General features: G+C 41.4%; 3 protein-coding genes across 3 annotated transcripts; all 3 read right to left on the bottom strand.

Moving 5' to 3' along the window:
- Positions 1-1,189: 1,189 nt before the first annotated feature.
- Positions 1,190-2,311, bottom strand: LOC109753716 (senescence-specific cysteine protease SAG39-like). Its single transcript, XM_020312633.1, has 2 exons — positions 1,876-2,311; positions 1,190-1,776 (listed from the first exon to the last, which is right to left on the bottom strand). The coding sequence occupies exons 1-2, from the start codon at positions 2,309-2,311 to the stop codon at positions 1,190-1,192; spliced, it is 1,023 nt and encodes a 340-aa protein (XP_020168222.1).
- A 2,275-nt stretch (positions 2,312-4,586) lies between these two features.
- LOC109753710 (uncharacterized) lies at positions 4,587-5,996 on the bottom strand. The gene has a single exon (XM_020312627.1). The coding sequence runs from the start codon at positions 5,994-5,996 to the stop codon at positions 4,587-4,589; it is 1,410 nt and encodes a 469-aa protein (XP_020168216.1).
- Positions 5,997-10,126: 4,130 nt separating this feature from the next.
- Positions 10,127-11,248, bottom strand: LOC109753717 (senescence-specific cysteine protease SAG39-like). The gene is made up of 2 exons (XM_020312634.1): positions 10,813-11,248; positions 10,127-10,713 (listed from the first exon to the last, which is right to left on the bottom strand). Exons 1-2 carry the CDS (start codon positions 11,246-11,248, stop codon positions 10,127-10,129), a joined length of 1,023 nt encoding a protein of 340 aa, XP_020168223.1.
- Positions 11,249-20,850: the final 9,602 nt, after the last annotated feature.

The raw sequence follows: 20,850 nt of genomic DNA, 5'->3' as shown, positions 1-20,850 counted from the left end.
AGGTGGAGAGCGTGTTGATAACATGTTGAATGTAAAATGGAGAGACAACAAGAGACAAAGCAAATGATTCAAGTATCCTCTTTATTCATGATAGAGCACATATTTATACAACGGGAAAGGACACGATCTCTGGGAGGCGTCTGTTCGGAGAGACGCGAGGACCGCTGTGTCGGTTGCCAAAATGGCAACCGCACGTGGGAGATTAATGCAGGGATTAATCTTAAATTAACTGATTAAATCCTAGGGGGTGTTTGGTTCAGGGACATTTTAGTCCCAGAGACTAGAAAGAGTCCCTAAAAAGTCCCTAGGAACCAAACGGGAGTGACTTTTTCTACAGGGACTAGAAAAAGACTTTACTAGAGAGTCTTTTTTGATTAGTTCCTGGGACTAGAAAAAGTCCTAGGACTTCTGAACCAAACACCCCCCTAATAAGGAGTAGCGGCCTGAGTCCTCCCGGGTGTGGGCGGACACAACCGAAGGTCGTTGGATGGAGGCGGCGTTGACCTGGAGTCCCAGCCCGATCTGGATCGAGGGACTTACGGAAGACGTTACTGGCGGCGGACATGGTGGTTGACCAGACAGAAGAATCAACACGCAAATATGTGATAGAGATAAACAGCGACGACCGGGCAATAGAAGAAGCAGCGACTGCGCGAGATTGGATCGGGAAGCACGAGTTGCGCGTGCTAAAAAATAATCTAGACTCTAATATCATGTTAGAAAAGCAACTTGTCTCTCTTGAATGCCCAAGGGCATATATATATATATACACACACACACACACACACACACATATATATGTGTGTGTGTGTGTGTATATATATATTGTGTGTTTGTGTGTGTGTATATATATATATATATATATATATATATATATATATATATATATGTAGTAGTTACCTCTGTAAACATAAGCTAATAAGAAATTCTTGACCAATACTAATACTTCCTAACAAAGAGGACCATGAAATCAAATGTAGCAACATAAAATCAAATAAAACACATAAAGATAAATTATAACCATATTTACATGCTGAACATATTTACACGATATTGATGATGCATACATTTGCAATACATAAGGACACATATTTTTACACAAATTGAAGACATATACCGGTATCCCTAAACAAGGTGCACATACTTATTTAATATTGTGTATGTAGGTGGATATGTGGTTGATGTTTTACTACTTAGTAGGGTAGGAAGGCTCCATGGCAAGACCACACATGCCTCTCTTGTCAGAAATATCCTTCTCCATTCTTAAATACCCATTCTCACCCCATGTTGTCCCCCACGAATTCTTCAACAACCAATATTTTGTGCCATCAGTCGTCTTTCCATAGCCAATAGCTGCAATACCATGGTCTAGGTCAGTGCCGCAAGAACCAGTCATCACTCCACCTTTGTAAAATTGGAACGTCATGTCACCACCATCGACGGCTACTGAAATAGGCTGGTTCGCGACAGCCGCCATGAGGGCACCTTCATTGTTGGCTGGCACATCCTCGTAACTCTTGATGGTGGCGGCATCTTTGGATCCACTCTTGCACTTGCCATCTTCTGCTTTATATGGGTAGCTAGACTCACCAGTCAGTCCACCATTTGAAATGATGAACTTGAAGGCATCATCCATGAGCCCGCCCTCACAGCCCTGATCCACGCCGTGGACATCACAATCTACCAACTCCTGTTCCGATAAAGAGATAAGCTTGCCAGTTTTCAGCTTGACAATGCCCTCGGTTGCAGCAACGGCGGAAAATGCCCAACAACAACCTATAAATGATTGTATTGTGTGACATACATGATCACATGATTTTTTCATGCAAAAATATTAAGAGAAATATGCAGTACATCGATATACTATGCACTTACCACATTGGCCCTGATCCTTGATGGGAGTGACCGCACCCTTGGTCCTCCAGTCTACTGTTGCTGGAAGTGCATCCAAGCTTACGTTCTCATACCTGAATCCCGTGGGAGCCCTCTCCAAGCTAGATTTGTATCCCTTGTTAGCCTTTGTCGTCTTAAACTCCTCGTTGGTGAGGTCAGCAAACTGATTGACTCCCAAATAGAACTTGTGGTTCTCGGCGTTGAAGGACTCGATGAACTCGACATTAGCCTTGAACACCTTAAGCCGTTGTGCCTTCTCAGTGGCATCCTTGTACACACGGCCATATTGCAACATCCAACTCTCGTGGCTCGCCGCGATCGACAAGTCATCACTGAGCTCGCGAGCTGCTAGGACTGAACTACAGATGCAGAGGCAACCGAGGATGGCAAGAAGCAAATGCTTTGGTGGGATGGTCATGTTGATAAGAGGATGTGTGTATTGCTAGCGACTACCTGTAGTATGCAGTATGTGTGGTTTGCTTTGGTTTAGCAAATAGAACTGGGTGGTATATATAGTTACATGTACGTATTTAAGTATAGGGGATAATGAGATACGGTGCTTGCACGATATTGTGAGTAGAAAGAGACTCCTGCGTATCGGTAAGGTACTTCTGGTATAAAAAATTCTTGTGCAAATGAGATATACGTTGCTTGTACGTGGGCTTGCTGCATATGTGAGAATGACAGGCACGTTTGATTATTTCCTGCGTTAATTAACTAAGTTGATTAGCTAATCTTGAGATAGCGATTACTTGTGGTCAAGATTTTTAGGCTATTTTTCCATACCAGGTTTTCTTTGAGCATAACTGGTTAATTAATTAGCCTTACGATTACAACATCTTTTGTCTGGTCAGCAAAACTCTTATTACTACTTCTTGAGACATCACATCTTGTTTAGAGGAACACGACAACTTCGACAGGTGAAGAGTTTCCTTGTGGAATAAAGTAAAAATAAATAAATCTGCATTTATTTTCTGGTGTTAACTAAGTAGATTAGCATACTGGTTAGTTAGCCATCATGGTTGTCACTTCACTTTGTTAACATATTCGATGTTTAAAACATTAAAAAAGTAGAGAAATAAATTTTCATGCTCAGAACTGACATATTCAAGTGTGGATCATCAAGAACTTCTTGTTTTATTGTGCAACCGGGTTACGTAATATTTTCTCATTCCTCCCAATAGTTAAGTTTTGAAGTGGTTTATTTTATTTTATTTTCCATATAAATTCTGGAGTTGTCTGCCTAGGTCGTGATTGTATATTTGTTGCATGTTTTGTTCTTGAATGCCTAAGAGATGTACTGATCTTGAATAATGCCTATTTCCGTCTTCTTGATTGATAGGTCAAAGAAATAGAATTTTATATGCCTATGCATGCATATTATTAGTTCATGTAGGCTCGCTGCTGATTTATCTTCTACGTGTATGAATGATCTTTATTGATTTCACTAGAAGGTTTTGCAAATTTGGATGTATAGCGCTAGCACACCACAGGCATAGTCTTCGGCTGGGAAGGGGTGGTAAAAGAGGAACAATAGGGAGATAGCTTGTGTGACCCGGATGTATCCCTGATCCGTCGCTCCTCAACAGAGCTGCGCTAATTGATCTTGGACTTCAGTTTTTCTGGTATTCTAGCCAGGGATTCTGCAATAGGAGAAGGATACGTCCTTGGTGAACTAGCATAAGTGCTAAATATAGCTGCCCTGTCTTGTTCAGTCTTGATTCTAAACAGTTATTTAATTGCATTTCTACTAGTTCAGTTTAGAGGTAATATCACGAGGTAAAAGCACGGCAGACCCAGGAACTTGTCGGGCCCGTGATGTTTCGGCCCACAAACTTGCAAAACCCCACTCCGCCACCCACAAACTTGCAGCCCATGTGCAAAAACACCCAAAGCCAATCCCTGCGACATCTGGCCGAGGCGGGCCGAGGCGGTCGTCGCCCACTTTTGCAGAAACCCCCCTGGCATTTACCAGTACTGAACCCGCACTCCACATCTCCACCGAAGGAGCACAGTTGATTCAGTATAGAAAGAAGACTGGCTGTACTAAGACAAAACAGTACTCCTATTCAGTTGACAGAGGACAGTAGAGCACGACGGTAGATCCTGGGTTCGAAACCCAGGCCAAACCTTTTTTTGCTATTTTTTGCTATTTTCAACATAGAAAAGATTCAGACTGTTGCTATTTTGAACATAGAAAACATAGAAATCAATTCAGAATTTGCTGTACATATGTACCATGACTGAAAAAATTCAGAATTTGATGTACATATGTACCATGACTGAAAAATGCAGAATTTGAGCACATATTTTAAGCAGCAGAGATTGGTTCAAACATCATTTAAACAAGTACAACATAAAAGAGTTTGCTGTCACAAAATACACTTAAGCTTAGCAGCAGCACCATGGAGTTTGCTGTCACAAAACACATCACTAAAGGAAGTTCATCCATGAACTCTTACATTTGCTGAGACAAAATGAAGTTCATTCATGAACTTGTAGGTGTACTAATGGAATGGCCTACAAGTTGAGATCTGGAATTTCTGTAGCCCTGTCATCTCCGAACAACCGGTAATATGCACCTCTTCCAGTACCAAATCCAAGTCCTAAAGATGTGTTATATGATAAGCACAATAAACATGATAATATGCAAGTGTGTTTATATGATAAGCAGAACAACATCTTGTGACAAATTACCTGTTAAAAACCTCTGAATTATTGTTTAGCAGAATATCACACTTGCTGAAATCACTAAAATAAGCTTTAACCCATGTCTTCACATCCAATCTTTCAGTCCAGTGAAATGCAGCAGAGCAGTGCCCATCCATCCTTTGGCAGTTCTCTCTCCATTTAACTTTATTTGGAGATCTTGCTATGGCCCATAGATCCTGCTTCAGCACTTCCCCTTTGTGTTTTTCATGGAAATTCTGGTATAAATGTCTCACACAGAATCTATGCTCTGAATCTGGCCAAACCTTCTTAACTGCATTTATTAAGCCCTTTTGCTTGTCACTCATTATTGTAAATGGAGCAGTGTTTCTCACATTAAGATCATCTCTTACTGTGGTTAAGAACCACTCCCACGAACTAGTGCATTCCACTTCTACCCAGCCCATGGCAATAGGGAATATACAATCATTTGGGTCAATGCCAACAGCACTCAGCAAAATTCCCTTAAACCTGGTCTTCATATGACACCCATCAATAAAAATAATTGGTCTACAGCCCTTGAGCCAGCCTCTTTTACATGCATCATAAGACCAGTAAAGGGTTTTCAAGCATTTCCTCCCTAATGGAAAATTTGTGTCCTTCACAAGAGCAGTGGATAGGAGAAATGTGGAACCTGGGTTAGATCTTCTCAGTTCACTTCCATAGTCCCATAATTTGTTGAATTGCTCCTCCTCATCTCCATGTATCTCCTTGAGAGCTTGTTTCCTTGCTCTAGCTAACTTCCATCTGTTTGGTGTCACATTGAACTCCTTTGTAACCTTCCTTGAGAAAGTTCCAAGTGACATCTTCTGATCATCCCTAAATTCATCTATGAAGTATGCTGTTAAAATTTTTGAAGTGAGGGACCTCAACTTCCATTTTTTTGGACATCTGTGCTCAGCTGCATATGCCTTGATGACAATACCCCCTGTTCTGTTGTCTTTACCAGCCTTCAACATCCAGGGGCAACCTTTCTGACATACTGCATCCAGCCTAGATGGCTCATTTTTTACCTTCCTGATCTTAACTCTTTGCCTAATAGAGTATGCTGTCAAAGCATTTCTGAGCTCCTTCACATCAGCAAAAACCATGCCAACTTTAAAAATAGGCGATTTCATGTCAACTTTTGCATTGAAAGTCCTGAATTTGTATTTCAAGTACTCTTCTTCTTCTTTTGTCAGGTCCAAATCTTCATCATCAAGAACATACTCAGGTTCCACATCTGGCTCCTCCACCTCCTCTTCTTCATCCACATCAAAATCAATGTTGTCATCAAACAAATCATCATCTCCCTCATCAATCTCATAATCACTATCACTGAAGTCAGTATCTGTGTCTGCTAGCTGTGCTTCCTCATTACCATCTTCATTGACATTATTTGCTTCTGCTGCCATCTCAGATATGGGATCTTCATTCAAAACTTGAGCTTCACAAACAGCCCTACTTGGCATTTTTGTAGGACTACTAACAACTAGCAATGTTGGGCTTCCTTTATATATATCACATCATCCCTGCAGATTTGTATGAAGTTTGAATGATCAACCAACATGTGAAGTACCTTGTGATCTGCACCTACTTTGATCATAGCTTGGACATCTGAATCTCCCCTAATATGCACCAATCCATCTGATAACTCATGCCCAGGTCTGCACCAGTACATGTTCTGCTCATCAACACCATAGCCTAGCCACTTCAGATGCTCTTGGAGGACAGAATAGCTCAAATTAGCTGCACTGCAATAATCCAATATCTCTAGAGTAGCCCCATAATGTTCCAGATTATTGCTTGGCCCACAAAAGAGACCATTGTGCTCAATTTTCAGAGTAAAGAAGATGCTCTCAACTGCTACTCCCATTGCAGAATCACAAACTGCAAAACAGCAAACACAAGTTGTGTTTATTAGCTACAAATTAAACATACAGCCTAATAATGATGCTGCAATCAAAATCCCTCTTCACATATAAATCTTGTTGAAATTCTCAAATCACAAACCATCTTCAGCAGCAGCAATGCATGTGCACATACAATCCAATAAAAAGTAACATTTTGACATGTCATACGACATCCAACCAAATTTCAAACTACAAACACCGAAACAACCAAACCCTAGCACAAATCCATCGGCTCACCAAGAACATCCATCCATCCTAATTACATCACCTGCAAACAGCCGTTCGAATCATCTATATTTTCGTCTGAATCCAACCGATCGTCCTAGTTCAAGAACCCTACCAAAACCCCACCCCCACAAAAGGCGCAACATGACTGGCACAGAACAGAGCATAACAGGGCATACCATAGTCCGGGGGGATAGCTCCAGGTTCACGCACGAAACCGACGGATTCCGGCGGCTCCATGCCTGCGCCGGTCGCCGGCGACGCCGCCGAGACGACTGACGTCATCTTGGAGCGGAACCGTCGCCACAGCACGCGAGTTCGGTGGAGAGATGAAACGACAGGGAAAAACAGAGTTTGCCAAACCCCTTTAAGCATTTTCCCCTTCGGTGGAGATGTGGAGTGCGGGTTCAGTACTGGTAAATGCCAAGGGGGTTTCTGCAAAAGCGGGCGACGACCGCCTCGGCCCCGCCTCGGCCATATGTCGCAGCGGGATTGACTTTGGGTGTTTTTGCACATGGGCTGCAAGTTTGTGGGTGGCGGAGTGGGGTTTTGCAAGTTTGTGGGCCGAAACATCACGGGCCCGACAAGTTCCTGGGTCTGCCGTGCTTTTACCTCTAATATCACCCAAAGTCATAGAACTTGGGTTGTATCTTCAATTTGATGTTAAAACTTTAAAAATACGATTTTGTGGTCATCTAACTTGACTCAAGCGTGCAAATACGATCATAGTACGTGTATACGAGTGTATCCATATTTATAGACCCACCGGTCAGTGAATAATTTAGCTGGGCATGACGTATTTCTATAAAAAAATACAATTTTTTAATTTGCGGAAAAGTTTACTGCTGTGGCCCATTTATGCAAAGGGGATCTATTCTAACAGGGAACGCTCTAGCCGCTCCAACCTTCAAGTCTGTATATCCATTTTTAGCGGTTCAAGTTTGTATATCTAATATAGATAACGATCGTGTATGTACCCAAAGGTGACACATGTGAGCTTAAATGGGCTGCATATATTGCGGCCCATTTTGCACGTGTTATTTTTTTTAAGATATCTGTAAAACCTGTATGTTATATAAATGTGTTTATTACATATTTTTGCACATAAATATTTCCACATAATAAATAAAGCATGCTTTGACTCAAAGAACATACTTTTGCACATGTTTTTTTATATAAATGGTTGTACCCCTAAAAAAATTAAACTATTAATATGGAGATTTAGTCATGGCTAATATTTAATTTATATATCTTTTCAATATAAGTCATGAGTAAAAATTTATACACAAGTAAATATTCAGAAATATTTAGTAAATTTTTGTATTCATCATTTTGTATAATTTGAATATAACCCGCAAGTTCATATTTTCTAGATGCATTAAGCATACTTATCTTATATAATATACATGTTTATATTTAAATGTTTTTTTTACTAACCATGGTTTGTATGTATAGTATTTTAAACACACAAACATTTGAGCATAATTTTATTACTTATGGTTTACAAAATGGCAACCGCACATGGGGGATTAATGCAGGGATTAATCTTAAATCAAGTAACTGATTAAATCCTAACTGGGAGTAGCGGCGGGAGACCTCCCGGGTGTGGGCGGACACAAGCAAAGGTCGCTGGATGGAGGCGGCGTTGACCTAGAGTCCCAGCCCGATCTGGATCGAGGGACTTATGATAGCTGTTACGGGCGGTGGACACGGTGGTTGACCAGACAGCAGAATCATCACGCAAAGATGAGATAGAGATAAACAGCGACGGCCGGGCAATAGAAGAAGCGGCGACCGCGCGAGATTGGATCGGGAAGCATGAGTTTGCGCGTGCTAAAAAAATAATCTAGACTCTAATATCATGTTAGAAAAGATACTTGTCTCTCTTGAAGGCCCAAGGGGATTTTAAGTCATATGCCCGTGCGTTGCAACGGGAGATAAAATAGTATGCATTTAAAGTCAGTGAAAATTATATGTGCCAGCAAAATCCTGTGTGCACACGAAAAAAGAACATTTAGTTTCTCGGTTTTGCCGCGTGTGAAGGAATCAATCCGCTATTTTCTATTTATTGATCGAGGACATTTAAGAGATTTGTTACGTCATCGTACGCCATAGAAGGCCCATGAGTTATTCAATCTACTTTTTCTTTCAATCCTTTCATTCGAGGGGATTTTAAGGTATTAAGTTTCCGAATATCCTAGGAAACATGAACAAATTTTTAAATCCTGAACAGATTTTTCAAAATTATGTAAACTTTTGGAAAAACACGAACAGAATATGAAAGGGAAAATCGTTTAAAATTCACAAAAATTTTCTGTAAACACCAACTTTTTTTTATAAAAACATGAACACTATTTGAATTTGTTAGTATTTTTTTAAATGGGAACATGTATTGAAAATTCATAAGGTTTTTAGAAAATGTGTATTTTTTATATAGAAACTTTATTTTTAATTGTGAGAGTTTCACTAAAAAATTAATATTTTTCGAATTTGGAGCATTTTTTGAAATGCCATTTTTTTAGAAATCTCGAACAATTTTAGAAAGCAATAATGTTTTGAAAAATGGGAAATGTTTGCAAGTTCGGAATATTTTGAAATAGCAATTTTTTTGGAATTCTGAACATTTTAATTTTTTAAATTTTTAAAGTTTTTTGAGAATTGTTAAATTACGAAATAAATTGTAAAAAAAACTTGGAAGGGAAAACTGAGGTAAGTAAGGAGATTTAAAATAGAAGTAAAACGCAGAAACAAAGAAAAATGGGCTAGCCCATTTTTGGTTGTGCTGTGCGAAACTCCGACTATTTGTCGCCTGTGCGAAAAATAGAATTTCCCGTCTGCGTGGGCAGAAAAATAAGTGGTTTGGCTTCGCTGGGCCACAGCGCGAGGCCCACGTACGAAAATTCTTTTTTTAGCAGACAAACACATAAATTTTAGTACCACCTCGGATAGGAAAAAAAATCGGCGGTGAACAGATGAAAAAACTGGCGAAACGTACCTTGCTTTATTACTGGTATATATACATATATATACATAGATATAGATATAGATATATAGATATATAGATATATAGATATAGATATAGATATAGATATTACACAAGACTTGAGATGCAAGGAAAATAAACCTAAGCTAATAAGAAATTCTTGACCAATACTAACTCTTCCTAACAAAGAGGACCATGAAATCAAATGTAGCAACATAAAATCAAATAAAACACATAAAGATAAATCATAACCATCATTTACATGCTGAACATATTTACACGATATTGATGATGCATACATTTGCAATACATAAGGACATATATTTTTACACAAATTGAAGACATATACCGGTATCCCTAAATAAGGTGCACATGCTTATTTAATATTGTGTATGTAGGTGGATATGTGGCATTTGATGTTTTACTACTCAGTAGGGTAGGAAGGCTCCATGGCAAGACCACACATGCCTCTCTTGTCAGAAATATCCTTCTCCATTCTTAAATACCCATTCTCACCCCATGTTGTCCCCCACGAATTCTTCAACAACCAATATTTTGTGCCATCAGTCGTCTTTCCATAGCCAATAGCTGCAATACCATGGTCTAGGTCAGTGCCGCAAGAACCAGTCATCACTCCACCTTTGTAAAATTGGAACGTCATGTCACCACCATCGACGGCTACTGAAATAGGCTGGTTCGCGACAACCGCCATGAGGGCACCTTCATTGTTGGCTGGCACATCCTCGTAACTCTTGATGGTGGCGGCATCTTTGGATCCACTCTTGCACTTGCCATCTTCTGCTTTATATGGGTAGCTAGACTCACCTGTCAGTCCACCATTTGAAATGATGAACTTGAAGGCATCATCCATGAGCCCGCCCTCACAGCCCTGATCCACGCCGTGGACATCACAATCTACCAACTCTTGTTCCGATAAAGAGATAAGCTTGCCAGTTTTCAGCTTGACAATGCCCTCGGTTGCAGCAACGGCGGAAAATGCCCAACAACAACCTATAAATGATTGTATTGTGTGAGATACATGATCACATGATTTTTTCATGCAAAAATATTAAGAGAAATATGCAGTACATCGATATACTATGCACTTACCACATTGACCCTGATCCTTGATGGGAGTGACCGCACCCTTGGTCCTCCAGTCTACTGTTGCTGGAAGTGCATCCAAGCTTACGTTCTCATACCTGAATCCTGTGGGAGCCCTCTCCAAGCTAGATTTGTATCCCTTGTTAGCCGTTGTCGTCTTAAACTCCTCGTTGGTGAGGTCAGCAAACTGATTGATTCCCAAATAGAACTTGTGGTTCTCAGCGTTGAAGGACTCGATGAACCCGACATTAGCCTTGAACACCTTAAGCCGTTGTGCCTTCTCAGTGGCATCCTTGTACACACGGCCATATTGCAACATCCAACTCTCGTGGCTCACCGCGATCGACAAGTCATCACTGAGCTCGCGAGCTGCTAGGACTGAACTACAGATGCAGAGGCAACGGAGGATGGCAAGAAGCAAATGCTTTGGTGGGATGGTCATGTTGATAAGAGGATGTGTGTATTGCTAGCGACTACCTGTAGTATGCAGTATGTGTGGTTTGCTTTGGTTTAGCAAATAGAACTGGGTGGTATATATAGTTACATGTACGTATTTAAGTATAGGGGATAATGAGATACGGTGCTTGCACGATGTTGTGAGTAGAAAGAGACTCCTGTGTATCGGTAAGGTACTTCTGGTATAAAAAATTCTTGTGCAAATGAGATATACGTTGCTTGTACGTGGGCTTGCTGCATATGTGAGAATGACAGGCACGTTTGATTATTTCCTGCGTTAATTAACTAAGTTGATTAGCTAATCTTGAGATAGCGATTACTTGTGGTCAAGATTTTTAGGCTATTTTTCCATACCAGGTTTTCTTTGAGCATAACTGGTTAATTAATTAGCCTTACGATTACAACATCTTTTGTCTGGTCAGCAAAACTCTTATTACTACTTCTTGAGACATCACATCTTGTTTAGAGGAACACGACAACTTCGACAGGTGAAGAGTTTCCTCGTGGAATAAAGTAAAAATAAATAAATCTGCATTTATTTTCCGGTGTTAACTAAGTAGATTAGCATACTGGTTAGTTAGCCATCATGGTTGTCACTTCACTTTGTTAACATATTCGATGTTTAAAACATTAAAAAAGTAGAGAAATAAATTTTCATGCTCAGAACTGACATATTCAAGTGTGGATCATCAAGAACTTCTTGTTTTATTGTGCAACCGGGTTACGTAATATTTTCTCATTCCTCCCAATAGTTAAGTTTTGAAGTGCTATATTTTATTTTATTTTCCATATAAATTCTGGAGTTGTTTGCCTAGGCCGTGATTGAATATTTGTTGTGTGTTTTGTTCTTGAATGCCTAAGAGATCTACTGATCTTGAATAATGACTATTTCCGTCTTCTTGATTGATAGGTCAAAGAAATAGAATTTTATATGCCTATGCATGCATATTATTAGTTCATGTAGGCTCGCTGCTGATTTATCTTCTACGTGTATGAATGATCTTTATTGATTTCACTAGAAGGGTTTGCAAGTTTGGATGTATAGCGGTAGCACACCAGAGGCATAGTCTTCAGCTGGGAAGAGGTGGTAAAAGAGGAACAAGAGGGAGATAGCTTGTCTGACCAGGATGTATGCGTGATCCGTCGCTTCTCAACAGAGCTATGCTAGTTGATCTTGGACTTCAGTTTTTCTGGTATTCTAGCCAGGGATTCTGCAATAGGAGAAGGATACTTCTGTGGTGAACTAGCATGAGTGCTAAGTAAGTAGCTGCCCTGTCTTAGTTCAGCCTTGGATTCAGCGTCGATTCTAAACAGTTACTTAATTGCCATTCTATTAGTTCAGTTTAAATGGAAGTATAAAAGTTGATCATCCTGAAATCTTTACTAGGGATAAAACTGTGTCGTGTAAAACTATGTGTGCTTTGTCCGTACGTCAGCTGAAATTAGCTCTGTCATGTTTGCGTGTGAAGAATGTTTATTGCAGACTCGAGCCCACTTCCCTTTGCTCACACACCAACCCGGTTTGCTAGAAGGATCCCCATATGTGCATGGCTAAAATTGGATCGACTCTCTGAATTTTCTTGCATTCGGATCAGAGCGTGCAGCAAGTAGGGTTGCCCATCAGGACTTATCATACTGGCCCTCGTTGTATTGAACCATTAAACATGTTATCAGTAGATTTCAGCTGGGCGTATTAGAATCGTAAAAGAATGATTGATAGATCATCACAGGAATTCACGGCACAACAAAGCACACATATCCATCTAGTAATAATGTAGCTCAGGATAAATGCTCGCCTCTCGCTTGGCTCATATGAGATTTTTATAAAGGACTGTCAATTCCAGAACAAACAAAACGCTGACCACTCTTTCAAGTTAATGCAATATAGACTGGATCTTAAGGCTAGGTTTTGAGTCCAATGGCACAGTGCAGTTGTTAATCTACACCGCCTTGGGGAAGTGTCACACCAAAGTAGCTAAAGTTATCATGCTCTTAGCTTAGTAACTCAATCTCTTTCAGCTTTGCTGAGTTTGAGGATGAGCGGATTTGGTTTCCTTTCTTGCAACTGAACCTACCTAGTACTAGCATGCAATTTAAATCATGACAAAATTGCTTATATACGTACCAATAAATAATTGATCGTTTAATCATATATGTGCCACTCAAAAATGCTATATGCCACTTTGAAAGCAGAAGTGCTACCGCAACCATCCAAAACAACATATGTTCTGCTAGTAATACTAGTAAAAAAAAGAGGTAATAACAGAGGACAATGCTCTGGTAGTAGTCCTAATAAAAACAAAGAGCTAAGAAAAAGAAGACGAAACATATATTATAGAGTATGATATTTTTTAAACCAACTCCCCACAAGCCAAATTCAGGTAAGCATGAGAAAACTGACTACCAATCGGTTTGTATCCATAATTCGGTAATGCTGCAAGAAACACGTGGAACGGCAACAGATAAAAGATTCCTGTATCCAGAAATCGTTCATTTTTGTCAAGTACTAAACGGCAAATACAAAGCGTGTACAGTTCATACCACCATTTTTCATGTTGGGATGATACCAAATTGTCAATACAGAAACAGGTGGAAGGGAGACAATTTTTTTAAAACAATTCTCTCTTTTTGTAGAAGATGCCAACTTTGTCAGTAGTATCAGTAACTTGCAGACATGCACAACAAATTGCAATGCTTAATTAAATCCCGTAGTGTGATTGGGTAGAAAATACTATCGGATAGAAGCAATGGGGAATGCACTGTGATATATTACCCAAGAAAAGTTTGATTTTGAACCACAATCGTTTTCCTCGAAGCCAACCCATGATGAAGTGCTTCTTAACGTAAGTTTCTGAATTTTACTGGTAAGCTCGATTGATCCACACGGGAAAGATTACACAAACAGCACTGAAGTGACTGGATTTTCCATGTGACTTCAGACAAGAACAGCATGAAAGTATAATGACTGGTCTTACATCCACAAACACTTTCAGCATGTAAGTTACAAACCTTTATCTAGACAGAGATGGACCAGAGAACCAGCAACCTGAACTTGATCCAGGAGAGCACATTTCTAATGTGCTTCTACGGTTGTACCCGAAAAGCACCAAATCAGAAAGATTGATGATATGACCAAAGCCAGGGGACCAAATTAGTTGCCAAAATTTTCAACAATGACCATACTGAAGTAACAACCAGGCACAAATTGGCGCTAATTTAGTAATAAATACGGACAGCTAAAGAATGCACGTATGTGTGACAGAAATAACTCAATAGAAAAGAGCAGGAGCAGCTAGGTGGCCAAACTGAGTTAACAACCAGGAACAAGTTGGGGCCAATCAAGTAGTACTAGTAACAAATACACACAGCTAGGCAATGCAAGTATGTCTGACAAGAATACTTCAACCAAAAAGAGCAAAGCCAGTAGGTGGTAATATATTGATCACCAAACATAGCCTATCAGCTATGGAAGGAAATATCCAAACTAACCATTTAAAAAACTAAAAACGCCAAATGTCTGACAAGAGCATTTTCTCAAAGAGGAGCATGACCAAGAGTCCAAGGCCGAATCCCTTATTTTAACAATGCAATTCATGCTTCTTAACCATGCAAACTGAAAGTAAATGTTGGGCACAAACAGTACAAATATATAATAGCGTAGATAGATGCTCCAGTCCAGAGCATTATAACAGTGTCAAGGCATCATAATAAGCAACAAGTGATGATAGCATAGGTGCTACTAAGAGCATCCAAAATAACCTGTTCTAGTAGTAGTACTAATAATACTTAAGAAGAGCTCAGAACAGAAGGCATGACTCATACAGGATAGGTAGATGATCCCAGGGCAAAACAAACCAGAATGAAGCCCTGAACCATCAGACATGCTCCGTAGAGAACGGAAACTCCTCATCTTCTCCTTGCATCTCACCGGACGGAATCGGCATAATGCTCTCTTGGATGCGATGTCTGGTAAGCTCCATACAATACTGTTTCTTACCAATGGTCACCATTCCTAAGAACTTGCAGTCAGTGTCGCAACGCAAGACATGTTTGCCATTAAAGCCGACCAGCAGCTCACGCTCATTTAGCGGAGTCATCCAACCTAAAAATCTCGCTGTTGAATCAAGTGGTTGCTTCGTTTTCCTTCTCAGTTTGCGAGAAGTTGAATCAAGTGGCCGTGATGATGCCTCTACCATTGACACGTCGATCCGGTACTTGAAGGCCCAGATATGGGTCTCATAGTCCTGCATCACCCATACATCCATGGTCGTGCCATCTAGAGACTTGGCTAGAAAAGCAAGCGTACCCTCCACCTCCATGTTGAACAAGCTGCTCAACATGCAGTTGTGGTGGGCAGGGTTTCTCATCCAGCGGAATGACTCGGCTTCTGTGTCGAACAGAATAATGACTCCGGTGCTGCCGCTGCCAGGAATAAGATTGGGCCTAAACAACAACCAGTGCAGATTGCCGCGGTGGTGGACTGGTGAGGGCGACGGCAAAGGCGAAGATAGCTGATAGATTAGCTCGTACGTTTGTTCCAGGGAAGGCGAAGGCAGTCTTGGCAGGACGAGTTGGATGCTCCTCGACTCGTTGGCTCCCACGGTGAGGACGTACAGTGTCGTTTCTTTCCTGGGAACCTCGGAGAGTCTGGACCAGAGCACCCTGTATTCCCCGGTTGACTTGTGCTGGTAGAGGCCGTGTATGTGGCTGTCATTGGTGAAGGAGTAGTGTGGAGGGCGAGAAAACGGCAGGAGAGCGTGCTTGCGGGTGGTCGGGTTGCAGATGTAGAACCGGTCTCCCCGCGAGACGATGAGGAAGCCATCGCTCGATGCGTGGAGGCGAATCTCACAGCAGGATTTACGGCACCTGGAGAGGAAGGGCCAGAGCTGCTGGCTGGTGGCTCCGGTGGCGACGGCGGCACGGAGGGCTACGAAGCTGACTGCCTCCCCGTGCCCGTCGATGATGGGGAGAGACGGCTGCCGGCGGCGGTGCTCGGCCATGAATTCTAGCGTGGAGGTGGCGCTGCGCCAGGACGTGCGGACCATGCGGCAGCGCCCGATGTCCTTGGGCGGCAGCAGGATGAGGATCTTGCCGACAACGATGTGGTCCGGCAGGTTGTCGAGCACGGCTGCGCCCGTCCTGTCCGGGCCAATAGCTCCTGTGTGACGTTTTTGAGGTGAATTGGCAAGAGTACGGCGTTGTTCGAGCGAATGGCTGTGGTGCGACACATTTGAGCGTGTAAATAGCCCAGGGCCACATGGGGTGTTAAATGTGGTTAAATTGGTCCTCAACCAAGCCCGCCCGTTTATGTTAGGACATGTGGGTCCAACTTAATTGTTTCTCAAAACAGCTGACCGTGCCCTGCCACCCGACCGTGCCGGGCCCGCCACTCTGCCCCCCTTCTTCTCCAGTGGCGGCGGATCTTGCGTTCTCGGTGGCGGCGGCGGAGCCCTCGTTCTCAACGGCAGCGGAGCCTTCATCATAAGAAAATGGTGAGTGAATTCAAACCCTAGTCGCCCTCCCGTTCCTCTCTCGGGCCCGTAGATCTCAGCTCGTTTCCTCTGTTTTTGCTTGCGGAATCGATAGTTGTGAGGGGAGCCCGTGGGCATACTGAGATGGAGCCGCCAGATTCAACTTCGAATAGGTAATGCGCCTCTCTCTGATTCAACTTTGCATGCAATTAGGGGGTGGCCTCGTCTGCTCTTTCTCACGGGCTCACACTGTCCGCCACTGACAGAGGGGATGCTGCCGCTCGGACCTTCGAATTAATAGTCAATTTCTTTCCATCAAAGGCAAAATTAGTTGATGGTAGCATACAGAACATTGAGAGAGACACAATTGTTAAATGGGAGGTTGAGTTTACAGAGATTGATCCACAAGTTCTACAGAACATGGGAGAGACGGCAGTGAAGAAATGGGTGGAAAAAATTGGGGAGAATATTGTTTGGGGTCCAGAGCAAGAAGTATCACTGTTGCGGTTTGATGATTGGAAAGGAGAGTATGTGAGAATAGAAGATGGTGAACAGATTGTTAAAGAAATCGATCGGCAAAATGGCTGGACAAGCAAACGGGCTAATTTTTTTGCTGAGCTCGTCGATCTGAACATTTTTTCGAAGGTTGGATATGTGCCATCACAATTGGCTGCGCAGATGGTAGATGATGATTGGGCTACACAGAGCCATTGATTCCCATGTGTACTGAACTTACAGTAATAGCCGAAGAGGGACAGGTGACTGGAACTGAAACTGAAACTGCAGCAACTGTTGATTGGAATGTAGTTGAATTAGATGAGCCTACTGATTTGGTCATTGCACCAATGCCTGACATTGAGATGGCCAAACTTTTTGGCATTCCAGTCGATGACAGAGATAAGCAGGAGAGGGGTGAATCTAGTTTGCCTGCTAATGCTGATGAAGAAGTAGATGGACAGTTGATGGAACAAGCTGCGGATGAAGTAGATGATGCACATGATGATGAGCTGGTGCATGTGTATGACAAAGAAAACCCTGTCATTGAAGTAGGCAAGTTGTTCTCAAGCATGAAGGAGTTTAGAATGTGTTTCAAGACTTATGCAGTGAAACATGAGTTTGATGCCAAGACTGTTTGGACTGATAGAAAGAAGTTTTATGTGAGGTGCAGAGGATTTGATGGTAGTGTGAAGCCTTGCAAGTGGTACATATCTGCTAGACTGCAACCTGATGGAAGTACTGTCAAGGTTAACCAAATCCCCAATCAACATACTTGCATTACAAGTTCACAGAGAGTATCAACCATGACATCACAACTTTGGGTTGCAGAAAAGATCACCCCAATTTTAGCCAAAACACCAAACACTACTGCCAAGAAACTCAAAGTAGACTTGGAAAAGATGTACCCCATTAAACTGAAATATACCACAGTGTGGAAGGCAAAACAAAGGGTAATGAAAAATTTATATGGTGATTGGGCAAATACATTTAGGATGCTTTACAACTTCAAAGCAGAGGTGGAAAAGAGGTCACCTGACAGTGTTGTGGAGATAGATACAGAGGTATCAGCCGAAGGTGAAGTCAAGTTCTCCAAGTTTTTTATGGCTTTGAAGCCTTGCATCGATGGGTTCAAAGCAGGGTGCCGTCCATATTTGAGCATAGACTCATCATTTTTTACAGGCAAGTGGAATGATCAGTTGGCAGCATGCAATGCTCTAGATGGACACAACTGGATGTTTCCTATTGCTGTTGGCTTGTTTCAGTCAGAAACAGAGGCTTCATGGACATGGTTCATGATCCAGTTAAAAAGACGCCTAGGGCCAGTGTCACCTTTGGCTATACACACAGATGCATGTAAGGGGCTTGAAAATTCAGTGAAAAATGTTTTCCCACATGCTGAGCAGAGGGAGTGCTTCGGTCATTTGTGGATGAATTTGATCAAAAATTTAGAGGAGAAGAATTTGGGTGCATGTGGCCAGCAGCAAGATCTTACACTAGACAGACACACAAATATCATCTTGATAAGATAATGGCAGCATGTGATGAGTTTGGTCCATGGCTGAACACCTACCATTCTTTGTTATGGTACAAGTCAGCATTCAACACTGCCATCAAGTGTGACCACATCAACAACAATTTGGCAGAGAATTTCAACAACAAGGTGAAGGAGTTAAAAGATTTGCCTGTGCATGACATGGTTGACCAAATCAGGATCATGCTCATGCGGTTGTGGGAATTGAGAAGAAGGACAGGTGATTGTCTGCAAGGTGATAAGCTTCCAGCAGTGGTACAACAGGTGGTCAATAGGAGCAGATGTCTTTCACATTTGTTTGTTGAAAAATCTTCACCTTGGGGTGCTGAAGTTAGAGATAACAAAACTGGAAGGAGACATGTTGTTAACACTGAATTGCATGATTGCACTTGCCTCGAGTGGCAACACACTGGTAAACCATGTGAGCATGCCATTCTCTTCTTAACATCCCAACCGAAGATAAACATGCACCCATATTTGCATGAATATTATTCGGTAGCAAGATTCAAAGCTGCATATGCTACTCCAATTCCAGCACTTACAGATCAGTCTCAGTGGCCTGAAGTGGACATTGAATTTCCCTTGTGTCCTCCCTTGACAAAAAGAAAGGCTGGCAGGCCTAAACAGAGTAGATTCAAGGCATGGTTTGAGAAAGGTGGGAGTAGTAAGAAGGGAAAGAAAGATGGAAAGCCAAAAAGGGCCCAAAAAGGTAACAAAAACAGATGCAAGTTGTGCGAGGAACTTTGGCACAGAGTGGGATCTGTCAAATGCTGTTACACTCCTGATAAGCCAAAGTATGTTCTTGTGTATTTGTTTGTGTTTTGATTTGGTGCTTTTTTCCAATTACTATATCTATAACATTTTCCCAATGGCCAGGAGGAAGCGAGCAAGTCAGCCCCTTGTTGTTGAACAGTGTTGGCCAACAAAAAAAGCAAGAGTCAATGGCGGTAGAAACAAGAGAAGTGTGCCTGAGCCTGAGCAGACTGAAGAAAATCTTGCCGCAGTCAACATTCAGACTGAAGAAACTGCTCTCGAGGTTGAAACAGAACCTGAGCGTGTCGAGGTTCAGACTAAAGAAACCCATGTTGAGGTACACACCGAAGAAACTGAAACTGCTGTCAACATTGAGACTGAAGACACTGATCACGAGGGTGTTGGCGAGGTGTTGAAAAGACCAGTGAAGAAAACCAAGATGATCAGTGAAATTGTGTGTGTAGTAGAACCAAAAACAAGAAGTGCTAAGGCGAAGAAGGGCACGCGACATGGTAGGAAGAGGTAGAACAGAGAACAGTTTGAAAATTTGGGGCATGTAATAATATTTGTAACTTGGTGCGTACTGGTAGTCACTATGTATCCCCGTATTTCTATTCGAACTTGTTTGTTGGTACCTTGTCTAAACCAGCCAAATAAAATTCAAATTTAAATTCAAATTTGGGCTCAAATTTGAATTAGGGATGGGGTATTGATGTTTTAATGCTATCTAAAGTATCTCAACTGAAATATGTTTGCTTGCTGATCATTCCGAGCCCTTTTGGTAAGTTGAACTCATAGTCATGAAAAGTGTGTCTCAAATGACCTCCAAAGGTAAGATAAACGGCCTCATATTTAAGCAAGTTTTTTTGGCACCTTGTCTAAACCAGTCAAATAATTTTTCTACACATCTATTCTACCCATATAGTGTAAATCTAAAGTCTCACTATTTATTGAATTAATTTCTATTATTTTCTTTTTTTGAAAAAACAAGGTTTAATAGAAAATTATATATAAAACAAGTTTAAAACATGAAAATGAGAAAAGTAAGTTAAGATCTTTCTTAGTCAATCCAAAATGAAGTTTTGGTGAGGTTTTCACACTTTTTATTTTCAAAACCCCACCTACTCTCGGGTGCCCACTACTCTCTCCCTTGAACTCCATACTATATTGTTCGAGGAATGACAATTTTCTGAAGGATTTTTCGTAAAAATGTATGTAAACCATATTTATATTTTTTTTCTCGTTACTATACGACATAATAAGACTATGTGCGCAAGTTTTATATTTTTTTGATTTTTTTTGAATTAGTTATGCTCAACCCTAATCAGTCAAAAC

Source organism: Aegilops tauschii, chromosome 7 (genome assembly GCF_002575655.3).
Source record: "Aegilops tauschii subsp. strangulata cultivar AL8/78 chromosome 7, Aet v6.0, whole genome shotgun sequence".
Lineage (NCBI taxonomy): Eukaryota > Viridiplantae > Streptophyta > Magnoliopsida > Poales > Poaceae > Aegilops > Aegilops tauschii.
This window is presented reverse-complemented; position numbering and strand designations above follow the sequence as displayed.

Coding starts and splice junctions, on each gene's coding strand:
- LOC109753717 (XM_020312634.1), bottom strand. CDS start 11,248: ATGACCATCCCACCAAAGCATTTGCTTCTTGCCATCCTCCGTTGCCTC. Junction 10,714..10,812: donor CAAGGATCAGGGTCAATGTG/GTAAGTGCATAG, acceptor AATCATTTATAG/GTTGTTGTTGGGCATTTTCC.
- LOC109753710 (XM_020312627.1), bottom strand. CDS start 5,996: ATGGCAGCAGAAGCAAATAATGTCAATGAAGATGGTAATGAGGAAGCA.
- LOC109753716 (XM_020312633.1), bottom strand. CDS start 2,311: ATGACCATCCCACCAAAGCATTTGCTTCTTGCCATCCTCGGTTGCCTC. Junction 1,777..1,875: donor CAAGGATCAGGGCCAATGTG/GTAAGTGCATAG, acceptor AATCATTTATAG/GTTGTTGTTGGGCATTTTCC.